A 14,074-nucleotide genomic window follows, 5' to 3' on the forward strand; every position below is an offset into this window, starting at 1 on the left:
TTTGTATAATACCAGTAAGTAATACCCACACAAGATGACACCACCACACAGGATAATACCACACCAGTCAGTAATACCCGCACCACACCACACCACACAGGATAATGAGACATAGTATTTCACTCTCTGAACAATATATTTGGCGAAAGAGAGAGAGAGAGAGAGAGAGAGAGAGAGAGAGAGAGAGAGAGAGAGAGAGAGAGAGAAGCATTATCTTTTTTTTTTTTTACCTTTTCTTATAATCCATATCACATCCAAGCGATTTTATTAAGAGTAAGAGGGAATTTTGGAACTGGGGAGGGTGGAGATATATAGCCCTCATTAACCCCTTCAAATTGCTAGTCACGAAGAAGTGCAATGGAAAGGTTGTAGAGCCGTACCATTGTCTTATTCTGCCGCTGAGCTACGTGAAAAAAGCTGCAAAAGGAGGAAAACCTGGGCCAAGCTAAGGTGAAAGGACTATAAATGTCATTGTTTTTGTTGTTGATGGTTTATTGTTATTGTTTTTGTTGTTTGTTTCTTGTTTTTTGTACTTAGTTATTTTTGTAGTTGTTCTGGTGGCACTGTTGTTCTTGTTCTTTGTTCTTGTTTATTTGTCATTCTTGCTGTTCTATTATTGTTGTTTTTGTTGGTGTTCTTGTCGTTCTTGTTGAGGATAATGGAGCCGAGTTCTTGCGTACGACTGCCATACTGCGCGACGACCACTGGGGGCTTCACGACGACCTTTACCACTACTCACACTGCCGATGCTGGGGTCACCTCGAGTCGTCCTGGTCGTCTTCGTTGTCGTTGTGGTCGTGGTGGGCTCCCCGGACGACCTCTTCCTCCTGGGACAGTATCTGTCGCAGTGACACGTGCCGTCTTGATTCGGGTAGCAGCAGGGAAAGTCCTCACACCCGGGCTTGCTCTCACCTGTTGTAGGTCAGGAAGTGAAAATATTAGTAGTAGTGACGATGATAATAATAATAGCAGCAATGATAATGATAACAGTAATAATGATAACAATAGTCGTGGTGATAGTAATAGTAGTGGTACTCTTAATAGTAACAGTAATGATAACAATTATAGTGCTAATGATAGTAGTGACAATGATAAAAGTAGTAGTGATAATAATAATAGTAGTAGTGATGATAATAGCAGCAGTGATAATAATAGTAGTCATAATGATAATAGATGAGACAGTAGTAGCAGCGATGATGATAGTGGTAGTGATACTAACAATAGCAGTGGTAATGAAAAATAATAGTAGTGGTGATAATAATAAGAGTAGTGATGATAATAGTAGTAGTGACAGTGACAATGATATAAATAATGATAACAGTATTAATAATCACAATAGTAGTGAGGGATAATAATAATGACAATAATAGTGCTGATAATAATATTGATGATAATAGTAGTAGTGACAGCGAAAATGATTTTAATAGTGATAATAGTAATAATAATAATAGTAGTGACCGATAATAATAATGATAATAGTAGTAGTAATAGCATTAATGATAACAGAAATAGTAACAAGCATTTACCGAAGAGGATGGAGGGTGAAAGACTGACGAAGAGAGTGTATGTGAGTGAGGTGGAGGGGGAAAGAGGGAGGGGGAGGCCGAGGATGAGATGGAGGGATGGGGTGGAGAGGTATATGAGAGCGGGGGGTGTGCGTTGGGGAGTGAAATGGCGAGGGACAGGGCGACTTGGAGGCGATTTGTTTGTGGCCACCCCAAACGGGACTGAGGCGTCTGGCAATAGATAGATAGATAGAGATAGATTTACCAAAGAAGTATTCACATCATGCGGTAAAGAATATATAGACATGCACTAATAGTTATGACAATATCAAATATATATATATATATATATATATATATATATATATATATATATAGGAGCGTAGAAATCCGGACATTAAAGATGAGAGTGATATATATATATATATATATATATATATATATATATATATATATATATATATATATATATATTGCCAGACGCCTCAATCCCGTTTGGGGTGGCCACAAACAAATCGCCTCCAAGTCGCCCTGTCCCCGGCCATTTCACTGCCCTGCTCCCAACTCACACCCCTCTCTCATATACCTCTCCACCCCATCCCTCCATCTCATCCTCGGCCTCCCCCACCTCTTCCCCCCTCCACCTCACTCACATACACTCTCTTCGTCAGTCTTTCACCCTCCATCCTCTCCACTTGGCCAAACCACCTCAGCGTGTTCCTCATAACGCTTCCTATCACATCCACATCCACACCACAATGCTCCTTTATATCCTCATTCGTCAGCCTGTCTCTCCACGTGACTCCACAGGCTCCTCCTAAATAACTCATCTCCACTGCTCTCACTCTTGACTTGTGTCCTTCCAACAATGTCCAAGCTTCACTTCCGTACGTTAGAGTTGGTATCACAATACTGTCATGTAGTAACTTTTTCACTTCCATGCTCACTTCCCTGTTTCTTATCACTGCTTTCAAAGAACCAGCACCCTTTCTTCCCTGCTGCACCCTTTCAAGCACTTCACCCTCCAAACCTCCATCCTTACTCATCACACTACCCAAGTACTTAAACGTACTCACATTTTCCAATTCCTCACCATCCAACCTCGCTGTACATTCACTAACTTCACCTCTCTCAAAGACCATCACTTTACTCTTCCCTACATTCACCTTTAGATTCCGTTTCTAACACACTCTCTCAAACTCATCCACCAAGCCTTGCAGCTCCCCCTCGTCTTCACTCAACAACACAGTATCATCTGCAAACAACAGTACAGGGAGTTTCCAAACACTGTCCTCTCTCACCAGGGCCACTCCAACATCCACTACCCTACCTTGTACCTCTTTAATTACCCCATCCATGTACAGATTGAACAACCATGGAGACATGACACATCCCTGTTTCAAACCAACTTTCAAAGAGAAAAATTCACTTAGTTCACCATCCACACGCACTGCAGCCTTCGCACCATCGTACATACTCTTCACAGCATTCAGCAACTTCCCATCTACTCCATATATTCTTAACACTTTCCACAATCCTTGTCTATCCACCCTGTCATATGCTTTCTCTAAATCCATGAAAGCCGCATACAACTTCTTTCCCTTCTCTAGAAACTTTTCCACTAAAGATCTAAGAACGAATATCTGATCTACACAACCTCTTCCCTTCCTAAAGCCTCCCTGTTCTTCTCCAACTAATTTCTCTGTTCTTTCTCTAACTCTGTCTATAAGTATCCTACCATACACTTTTCCTATTATACTAAGAAGACAAATGCCCCTATGATTACCACACACTTCTTTTTCCCCTTTTCCTTTGTACAAGGGAATAATTATACCTGACTTCCAATCCTCCGGGACTCTACCTTCCTCCCAGGCCAATCTGCACATCTTCCACATCCATTCTACTACTATCTCTCCCCCATGCTTCAGCATTTCATCACACACTCCATCAATTCCTGGGGCTTTCCCTGATTTAACTTTCTTCATTGTTTCCACAACTTCTATCCTACTGATTTCTTCCTGTCTTCTCACCTCCCTCCTTCTCCCAGCCATTCCCCAGCCACTTATACTCGCATTACTTCCATCCTCTACGTTCAACAATTCCTTAAAGTGTTCTCTCCATCTGCTCACTTTTTCTCCCTTCTCCACTAGTAATCTACCATTTTTATCTTTCACTCCCCTGCTAACTTCACTTCCACTCTGTCTTACTCTTTTCACTTCTTTCCAGAACATTTTCTTACAGTCCCTCCACTTTACACTCAAATTCCTTCCAAATTCCTCATCCACTCTCTTCTTACTCTCTCTTACGAATCTTTTCACCTCTCTCTTTCTTTCCACATATAACTCTCTCTTCCGCCTCTCAACTTCTTCCACGCCCCTATTTCTCATCCATTCATTGTATGCTTTCTTCTTTTGAGCCACAGCCTGCTTCACCTCCTCAGTCCACCACGCTGTTCTTTGCACCCCCCTCCGTCTTCTCTTCCTTCCACACACCACATCACATGCTGCACATATTTCTTCTGTAAATATCTTACACACACCTTCCACGTCTCCCATCTGCTCCAATTCATATTTGCCCAATCGTTCCTCCACTTCTCTCTTATATTCTGCCTTTTTCTCATCCTCTTGTAACCTTTCCACTCTCCTTGCAACTACTCCTTCCTCTCGTCTTTCCCTTCTTTTATTCCTCCATCTTACTTGCATTCTAATTCTGGCCACCACCAAGTAGTGGTCAGAAAGTCCACTCCCCCAACCTCTATACACTCTTGCATCCTTTACACATCTTCGCATCCTTTCATCCACACACACATAATCAATCATTGCCTTCCTTTCATTCAGTTCACCACCCACCCTTCTCATCACTCGCCATGTATACCTGTGGATCATTTTATGCCTGAAGAGGGTATTGGCTATCACCAACCCCCTCCCAGCACAAATGTCCACTAACGCACTCCCATTCTCATCTCTCTCAGCAGGCACACCCCACTCACCAACTATTCCCTCCACCTTCACATTCCCAACTTTACCATTCATATCACCAATCAAAAACACTCTCTCATTCCTTCCAAACTTATCCATGCACACTTCCACATTTGTCCAGAACTCTTCTCTCACTCTTCTAGCACGATCTTGCGCTGGTGCATACACACACACACAATCGCCCACATTTGTATTCCAACTTTCAACTTTACCCACACAATCCTTGACCCAACTGATCCATACTGTCTTATGCTCTTCTTCCATCTTTTACTCACAACTATACATACTCCTTCCTTTGCCCTCTCATTCTCACCTACTCCTGCACATATACCCCATCCATACTCCTATTCTCTCACACGTCCTCCTCTCTATTTTGTTTCAGTTATTCCACATACATCCACTTTCGCACCCTCAAGCACCTGGACAATCTCTCTTTCACCTCATCATTCGCTCCTCTTACATTCCATGTACTCATTACCAAGTCCTTTGTCCGGTCCTGGGTCGTCATCGTTTGGTTGGTCCTCGTCCGAGGCTTCTTGTTTGTTTTTTTAGTTAGTTGTTTTCCGGGGAGGGGCACTAACCCTCCGCCAACCCTTTTAGTCGCCTTTTACGACAAGCAGGGATACTGGGGGAGTATTCTTGAAAACCCCCTTACCCGCAGGGATGATGGGTGGATGGATATAATTATATATATAAATAAATATATATATATATATATATATATATATATATATATATATATATATATATATATATATATATATATATACATATATATATTATATCCATCCATCCATCATCCAATCCTACGTTGCCCCATGAGGAGCATAGAAATCCGGACATTTAAGATGAGAGTGATATATATATATATATATATATATATATATATATATATATATATATATATATATATATATATATATATATATATATATCCATCATCCAATCCTACGTTGCCCCATGAGGAGCTTAGAAATCCGGACATTTAAGATGAGAGTATATATATATATATATATATATATATATATATATATATATATATATATATATATATATATATATATTCTCATCTCATCAGACGTTTCAGTGTCCACTGCAGGACCGGCCTATCCGGACCGTTGGAGACGATACAGCCAATGTATCTCTACTAAGTGGCTTAGGCTGTCTGGTAGAGATTGTATGTAGGGTGAGAAGTGCTTGTAAGTGTAATTGTAGTGTTGGAGTGGCTTTGGATGTGTGTCTAGTCTGTGAATCAAGTGTATTCGGCCAGCGCAAACCGACTTGGTGCAAGCATACTTTCCAGTATGCGACACTGGTTCAACCACAGCACTCCTTATGTCCGCCAATGCAGTACGTGGCCAGAAGAACGCTCCCAAAGTTTATTACCCTGGCGGGGCGCGAACCCTCGTTCTTCAGTGTACGAAAACTCTCTCTCTCTCTCTCTCTCTCTCTCTTTTTCTTTATATATATATATATAGATAGATAGATAGATAGATAGATAGATAGATAGATAGAGAAGGAGAGAGAGAGAGAGAGAGGCGTAACCTAGGACTCGTCAACTATCTTTACTCGCTCCCCCCCCCCCCGGAATGGCTCGGAGATTGGTAGGCTATTGTTTTCACTCGGTTTGTCCGTCTGTTTGTTTGTTTGCCTGTCTGTTAAGTTTTATGTGAAAACTAGTGGTGTAGTTTTGGCTAAAATTACAGGCATCATGGACTACGACCTTCTGAACACCTGATTAAATTTCGGGCCACATTGGGCCAACGCCCTGGCTGCAGGCCACCAAAAAAAAAAAAATCCCCATAACTTATTACAAATTCGTCACATCGACATGAAACCAATACCTAACGATGCATTTATCAAATTTGCAACCTATAACGTGCTTCATTACATTAGGGGGCCATCCCCCAGTTAGTGGTAGGAGGGTCAATATCAGGTTGGTCGGGCCTAACATTTCAAATGGGCTAAAAAATCGTCATTTTTCATCCGATTTACTCTAAATTTAGCGACGTCTTTGACTAGATATCGTGTTGTGTTTATACGTCAGTACTTAAATGACTGCCGGACACAGGTTTGCTGTGCCTTGGCACCGCTTCTCGTTTGTTAAGACGATCCAGCAAGTAGTTTCCAAGATACAGCTACTTACAGGTTAGTTCCCTTGAATAGATATAGCTCGTAAAATACAGTGTGGCAATTCCATTTATAAGGATATAAAGCAGAGCTTATACTCTTCCTTTCTGTATTATATGAAGATAATCCAACAAGAAGTTTCCAAAATATAACACTAGAGAGCACTCTCAGAGCGCATACCTCGGCCAATACCATTGCCATCAAAAAGCATCCGGATCCGTATTAGTGGATATAGGATCCGGATCAGCCCCCATATTTAATCAGTTCGTTTTTGGCCCATGGCCCATCTTTCCATAAAATTTAATTGAAATTCATTGCGAACTTTTGGAGAGATTGTGCGGGATACTCCGGATCCGGATCCTCCCCCAAATTTAATCATTCTTCCTTGGCCCATAGCCCACCCTTCCACAAAATTGAATCAAAATCAGCTTATAACTTTTTGAGTAATCCTGCTAACAGAGAGCAAGACAGAGAACCCAACCAACCAACGGGGTGTAAAAGACAACCTCCTTGGCGGAGGTAACGAGACAGATTTTTCATTATATGGCTCGTGAAGTACAGACAATATTGCAATTGTACCTAGATACTACTACTGCTACTAATATTACTACTACCACTACTACTACTCATAATAATAATAACAATAATAGTAATAATAATAATAATAATAAAAGTGAAAATACTGTGAATCAATCATATATAAGAAGAAAAATGACACTGACAAAAAAAGGAAATAAATGTGTGTGTGTGTGTGTGTGTGTGTGTGTGTGTGTGTGTGTGTGTGTGTGTGTGTGTGTGTGTGTGTGTGAAAACAACAGTATTATACATAACATGTTTTTCGTAGTGTTGTAGTAGGCTTCATAACAGCTCTTCTTTAGCTATGTATTATTATTATTAGTATTAGTATTAGTATTATTATTTGTGGTAGGTGGGGGCGCTCACCATCCACTCACTCGTTGTAGTGCTGCTCTCGGGTGTCTGTCTTTTCGTCTCCATCCTTCTTTCCTTCCGTCCTCTTCAGTCATTCTGTCCTTCATACTTTCCTCATCCTTCTGCCAACTGGTGACTTGACACTCCCTCTTATGTCTTTCCTTCATTCTTTCCTCTTCCTTCTGCCTGTGGATGACTCTACACTGAGTGACAAGCCAAATGGTTTCCTGTTCACCAGGAAACTATTTGCTATCCTGGGTGGTAACCATATAACCAAAATTTGGCGCCTTGCGGTTTAGTGGGGAATTACTGTGCTAGAATCGAATTGAGCCGGTGGAGGTTTACATCCAAGGAGTGGTTGGGGTTTATTGCTCACGTAATGCCACTCAGGGATGAGTGAGGCTGTTCACTCTCATCTTAAATGTCAGCACCACCTTGCCTAGCCCCGGGCTCCTACGCTCCTCATGGGGCAATGTAGTATTGGATGATTGGTGGATGGATTATTATTATTATTATTATTATTATTATTATTGTTGTTATTATATTTTAGCATAAAACATCTCTGCACTTTTGAACGTTATTTATATTGTTTAATATTGAAACAGGTTGCACTAATGCAAGAGCATATCAATGTGCAATTATCAGAATAAACCGCTGCGGAAATTGGGCAACGAAATCTAGGTTTAAAATTCCATATCGACATACGGTACTTCGCATCTATTGCGAGAGGATGTGCGGACAGAATAAATCGCTAGTGAAGAGCTATAACGAAATTTCGAAAGGCACTTGACATCATAAAAAAAAAAAAAAAAAATCATAAACTACCATAACTGAACTAAAAGCAGGAAGAACAGCCAGTAAAATGTGAGCAGAGCGAAAGTAACCATGGCTCTCATCAACCTCGGTGTCAGGATCCACACTGAATTTCCACATCCGCCTATCTTATGGCGGCTGGCCCAGCAGCCACAAGTGTTGTAAAGGGGCGGAGCTAGTGACGTCATAATAGCTAGCCAATTATGGCACAGATGAAACTGTCATATACTGCTATATGCAGAATTATTGTTCTTATTTATTCGGTGTCAAGAAAAGTATCATGAAAAAAAGAAAAATTCCTTTTTTTCTCATTTTTACGAAGTGTTTACTGTCGGTTTCGGAGGCCATGTCGCATCGTTTTTTGAGAATAACGTAGAAAGTAACAGTTGGATCAGTATGATATTTGGCCACAGTGTGTATCATACCCTGCGGTAATTTTTGGCAGCATAGTGGAGTACGTAAATGAAATAATTAAAGCAATTTTCCTTGAGAAATGAGGCTGAATGTCAAAATAAGGACAGGGATACGAACGATACTACGGAAACGTAGTACCTGCCACGTGAGTGACGTCAGTAGACAGGCTCCTCCCACCACCCACACGGGACACTCCCACCCCTACCATCTCCCTCCTTCCCTCCCCCCCTCTCTTCGAAACCATGGTCGAAACTTCCATCATCGGCACATGCTTTATAGCCTATATAATGATATATTAAGTAATTGACTCATGCAATATGTGTTACTGTAGTTGGTATATTTGTATTGATAGTGACACATAACAGAGCGAAAGTAGGGTAGAATGGGGCTGATAATGGCCGGCATGAAAGGAGAGTCGAAGTCAGGGGTAATGTGTCACCGTGTGGAACGGGCTGATGACCGAACCGAAGTCGTAGACTCAGAGGTAGATGTTATTTTGACTCCAGCAATGTCCATCATGTCGAACATGCTACGTTGTCCTCGTGGCTGCAAGAACGCGTTCGTAATGCGACTGTACTCACTCTACATCAGGGAGAAAGCAGATAATGGACTACGGATTACTTTGAATAGGCAAGTGGCTATGATTATTTTTGGTTGCCACAGACAAATAATAATGGTGTTTTGCTGCAACCCATATCTTGAAAGCAATGAAGTGGCGAGCCCCAGAGATACAAAATAGTGATGATGCGATTGCTTCCATAATGTAATAAATAACGATTAATTAAGCAGCCAAATGTGAAGAAATGTTTGTTTAATTATTAAATTAAACCTTAATATCATTGAATACCAGTATTTAATTTTATGTGGCCCATCCGATATGCATAACTGCCTTCCTCCATAGGCCGTATCACCGTGTTGCTGAAGCCATGGGCATGACTGTGAATGCGGTGTGGAAGATGGTGCAGCACAGTACCAAGTGTCAACCTGGAACACCGACAGTACCACCACCACCACCACTACCAACGCCGCCCATCTTCGACAACTTTACTGTCGGCGCCATTCGCCGCAACATCCACACTAAATTTGCTGCTAGAGAAACATTCACCATAGCAACCCTGACGGAGGACCTAAAGATGGCAGCCATCATCCCGGAGGGAACCTCGTATACATCAGTGTGGCGACTCCTCCTTAACATGGGATTTCTCTACAAGACATCTCAGAGGAAGATGTATGTGAGGAAGGAGTCCCTTGATGTTGTATGCCGTCGAATCAGTGCTCTCTGGGCACTCAAACGCCACTGATAGGAAGGCAGGCAGGTGGTGTACCTGGATGAGACGTGGTTCACCACGAGGATGGGCCACAGCATGGAGTGGGTAGACGGCACTCAACCTGTCACCAGCACCAAATAAAGCCGTCAGGTGCCGCCTGGGGAAGGAGAGCTCTTTGTGGTGGTTGCAGCTGGGACGGCCGACGGTTTTGTTGATAATTCGTTTCTATGCTTCTCTAGCAAGAACACTAGCGGCGATTACCACGGGGAGATGAACAGCGAGCTGTTTCTCCGCTGGCTGACATCACAACTCCTGCCGTCACTGACTGAGCCATCAGTACTGGTCATGGATAATGCCCCTTATCACAGCCAGCTGACGGAGGAGAGTCGCTGTCCCACCACCTTCATGAAGAAAGCGGATATTATAATATGGCTGGAGCAGCACAACGTACCCTTCCCACCACACGCCACACGGCCTGAACTGCTCCTCATTTCAAAGGAAAACAAGACAGAGCCACAGTACAAAGTCGACAACATAATACGCTCATGGGGCCATGAAGTTGTGAGGCTGCCACCCGCTCATCCCGAGCTCAACGCCATCAAGCAGGTGTGGGGGTGCCTGAAACGCCATGTACGCTCCTCACTGCACCATTTCACCCGAGCAGACCTGCAAGCCAGGCTGGAGGAAGCGAGGCTGTGTGCAACTGGAGAGATGTGGGGTGATGCGGTCAGACGTTCCCAAGCCTTCGAAGAAGAGTACTGGGCCACAGACAACATACATGAACGAGTGGATCCCATCATCATTAACCTCGAAAGTGATGATGAGAACGACTTGTTCCTGAATAGTGAGGAGGAGTAAAATACTTATGTATTGATTTTGTTTCTTTTGTCCACCCATTACATATATGCTTCATTTCATTTACAATGATGTATTACTGAAATCTGTCCACAATATGCCATAAAGATAACAATAAGCCTACGCTGAGTAACCGACTCAGCATCGGTGTAGACTGGGACGTAATCATGATATTGGGTGCTTCATGATAATACTTGATTACGATACTGCTTAAATCAAACATTATACGACAGTTATGAGCTATAATCGATAGCAATTACAAAATAGAATTAACCCATGGCTGACGAGGACCACATAACATCTTATATACATGGCGTATCATTCCACCACAAAACTACACCACTCCTCACTTCTACCGAACCAATGCTCTCATATCATGCCGGGCATTATCAGCCCCATTCTACCCTACTCTAGCTCTGTTATGTGTCACTATCAATACAAATATACCAACTATAGTAACACATATTGCATGCGTCAATTACATGATATATCATTATATAGGCTATAAAGCATGTGCCGATGATTGAAGCTTCGACCATGGTTTCGAAGAGAGGGAGGGAGGGAAGGAGGGAGATGGTAGGGGTGGGAGTGTCCCGTGTGGGTGGTGGGAGGAGCCTGTCTACTGACGTCACTCACGTGGCAGGTACTACGTTTCCGTAGTATCGTCCGTATCCCTGTCCTTTATTTTGGCATTCAGCCTCATTTCTCAAGGACAATTGCCTTAATTATTTCATTTACGTACTCCACTATGCTGCCAAAAATTGCCGCAGGGTATGAAACACACTGTGGCCAATTATCATACTGATCCAACTATTACTTACTACGTTATTCTCAAAAAACGATGCGACATGGCCTCTGAAACCGACAGTAGTCTACTAATAAACCTTAACAAGGCCCTAGGAAAAGTAATTTTCATAATGTGCTACTACAGAGCTCAATGGGAGTTAAGATACCTCTCTTTATACATACAGAAAAATTACCCCTTATATTGAAAATTGTGTATATTATAAAGATGCTGGAGTCTGTGCCCCGCTTGGACCCTATAGATCTTTTCCACACGAGTCATGTGACTTTTGTTTACGGTGCCATATTGGACGGCAAATTGTCGGACGTCTAGAGAGAGAGAATTGCAGAATTCACAATGGTACTCCAATGTTGTGCCTTCGGGTATAAGACAAGGCAGAAAACTGGAAGTGGGGTAAACTTCTACTGGTTTCTAGCCAATGAGGAAAGACGAGAGAAGTGGATAGCTGCCAAGAAGAGGGAGAATTGGCAGCCGACGGCCTAACCCCAGCTCTGTTGCAAGCAATTTATGTCAGGTGAGCCGATGATTTGTGAGTAGATACGGGCATATTTACCATTCTTAGCAGCTGCAGGTGTCATGAGATATCCTAATTGTGCTAATGTCAGAGCACAAGACCCACACGGCCATGAGTGTGCGTGGGAAAAGAGGGGGAGGGTCCATGTCACAGGCCTTGTTTTGATATTATTCAAGAGTTTCATCTAAACCAAATCTGACAAAGCAGTGATGATCAAGAATGTTCGATGCGTTAGTAAAACCGATCATATTACAGGTTAAATCTTACTTGAAGCTAGGTTAGGTTGGGTAAGGAGGTGAAGTTACGTTTGGTGAGGTTAAAGTTTATATTTTTATTTTTTCGATATTTTTCACTGTGATTCATTTGAAACTGATATTTGTGTCATGGTGGATGATTTTAATAATAGTGCAGTACACAATATTGTTCAAGACTTCAGTATAAAACTTATATACCACTGTGGGCCTGTGTGCTAAACAATGTTGCAATTAAAACTGAAACAAAATTACTAGTACTACTATTTATAATTTTCTATTTTACTCAGAAAAGAATGTTCCTCCACAGAAAGCAGAACTGTCAATACATGCTCCAATTATCTGTACATATTCCACTTAGTAAAAAAATACTTTAATTACAAATAAGAGGATAAATAATGTACTTATATCAATAGCCCTCTATATTTTTCTTTTACCAGGTATGTAGCGACTCAGATTTCTTTTGTTAATACAAAATGTAAAATCATAAAACTATATTGTTGATGTCTTTTAGTTTTATGTTGTAGTGCTCATCAGCATGAAATAAATACCCTTAATTTAAATTTATGCCAATGTTATGTTTCAGTTGTAATGTAAAAGTCAACTTCAAGAGTAGTTTTGACAGTTTTGGCCTATATATACTATCAATTATGCACTTTATGTAAAACTATTTAAAACATCAGTATATAGGCTGTGTGTGTGTTTCTAGGTTTATAATTACTCAAATTCCCAAAATCAGTAAATTTTCTAGGTAAATTTCCAGAATTACACCCAACTTACCTTGAAACTTAAAATATTCATTTTTAAATCTTTTATACAGTAGTGTGCTTAATTTGAATCTGATGTTCATTTCTGTCAGAAATCCCTTTTATTTTTTTAATTCCAAACCAAGCTAACACAACCAACTTAACCTAACGTGACCTAACTTAGGACCTAACTTAAACATTAAGAAGAGATGATAACTGCAGTAGGCCAACAGCCTCATGCTAGACAGCTCCCACAAGAGTGTGACTAATTTACCCTGCCTTCAATATAGCCTATGCAGGCCCATGATACGCAGCTCTCACAGGACTGTGACTACAAGAATGACAAATTTTGTATGCAACACATACCTGTCATACGCTTATCTAGCCTATGTTTGCAACTTTCTAAATATGGGGCAGCAATTAGGGTACATAACTGGGAAACCAATTCATCAACCACCACCACCACCACCATTTTACAGTACGAATTGAATGAAGAAAGTCGTAACACAGCAAATTAGACGATAATGAAGCATGTCAGTTGTGAGGAGAGTAAGTGTTGGTGGAATTCAGAGACAAGCACTTAACTCCACACACACACGTTAGCCCAGTTAAGAGACGACCCTCATTAACGCCTTCAGGCGGAGGGCGTAATTAAGAGTTTTTGCGTAGTATTTAAAATTCTCTCTCTCTCTCTCTCTCTCTCTCTCTCTCTCTCTCTCTCTCTCTCTCTCTCTCTCTCTCTCTCTCTGTTAACAAACCGATTTCTTTCACCTCGCATAGTGCCTATAATTCCTACTGTCTGCCATTATGTGTTCTTCCCGTATTTTCTCACCTATTCCTTCCTTACCCCTGTTTCATTTGTTAT

At 41.4% G+C, this 14,074-nt stretch overlaps 1 protein-coding gene across 1 annotated transcript; it reads left to right on the forward strand.

Moving 5' to 3' along the window:
* Positions 1-10,308: 10,308 nt before the first annotated feature.
* On the forward strand, positions 10,309-10,896 carry LOC145407793 (uncharacterized). The gene has a single exon (XM_080278656.1). It carries the CDS (start codon positions 10,309-10,311, stop codon positions 10,894-10,896), a length of 588 nt encoding a protein of 195 aa, XP_080134782.1.
* Positions 10,897-14,074: the final 3,178 nt, after the last annotated feature.

Source organism: Coenobita brevimanus, chromosome 74, assembly GCF_032717465.1.
Source record: "Coenobita brevimanus isolate Jiangsu-jjx chromosome 74, ASM3271746v2, whole genome shotgun sequence".
Lineage (NCBI taxonomy): Eukaryota > Metazoa > Arthropoda > Malacostraca > Decapoda > Coenobitidae > Coenobita > Coenobita brevimanus.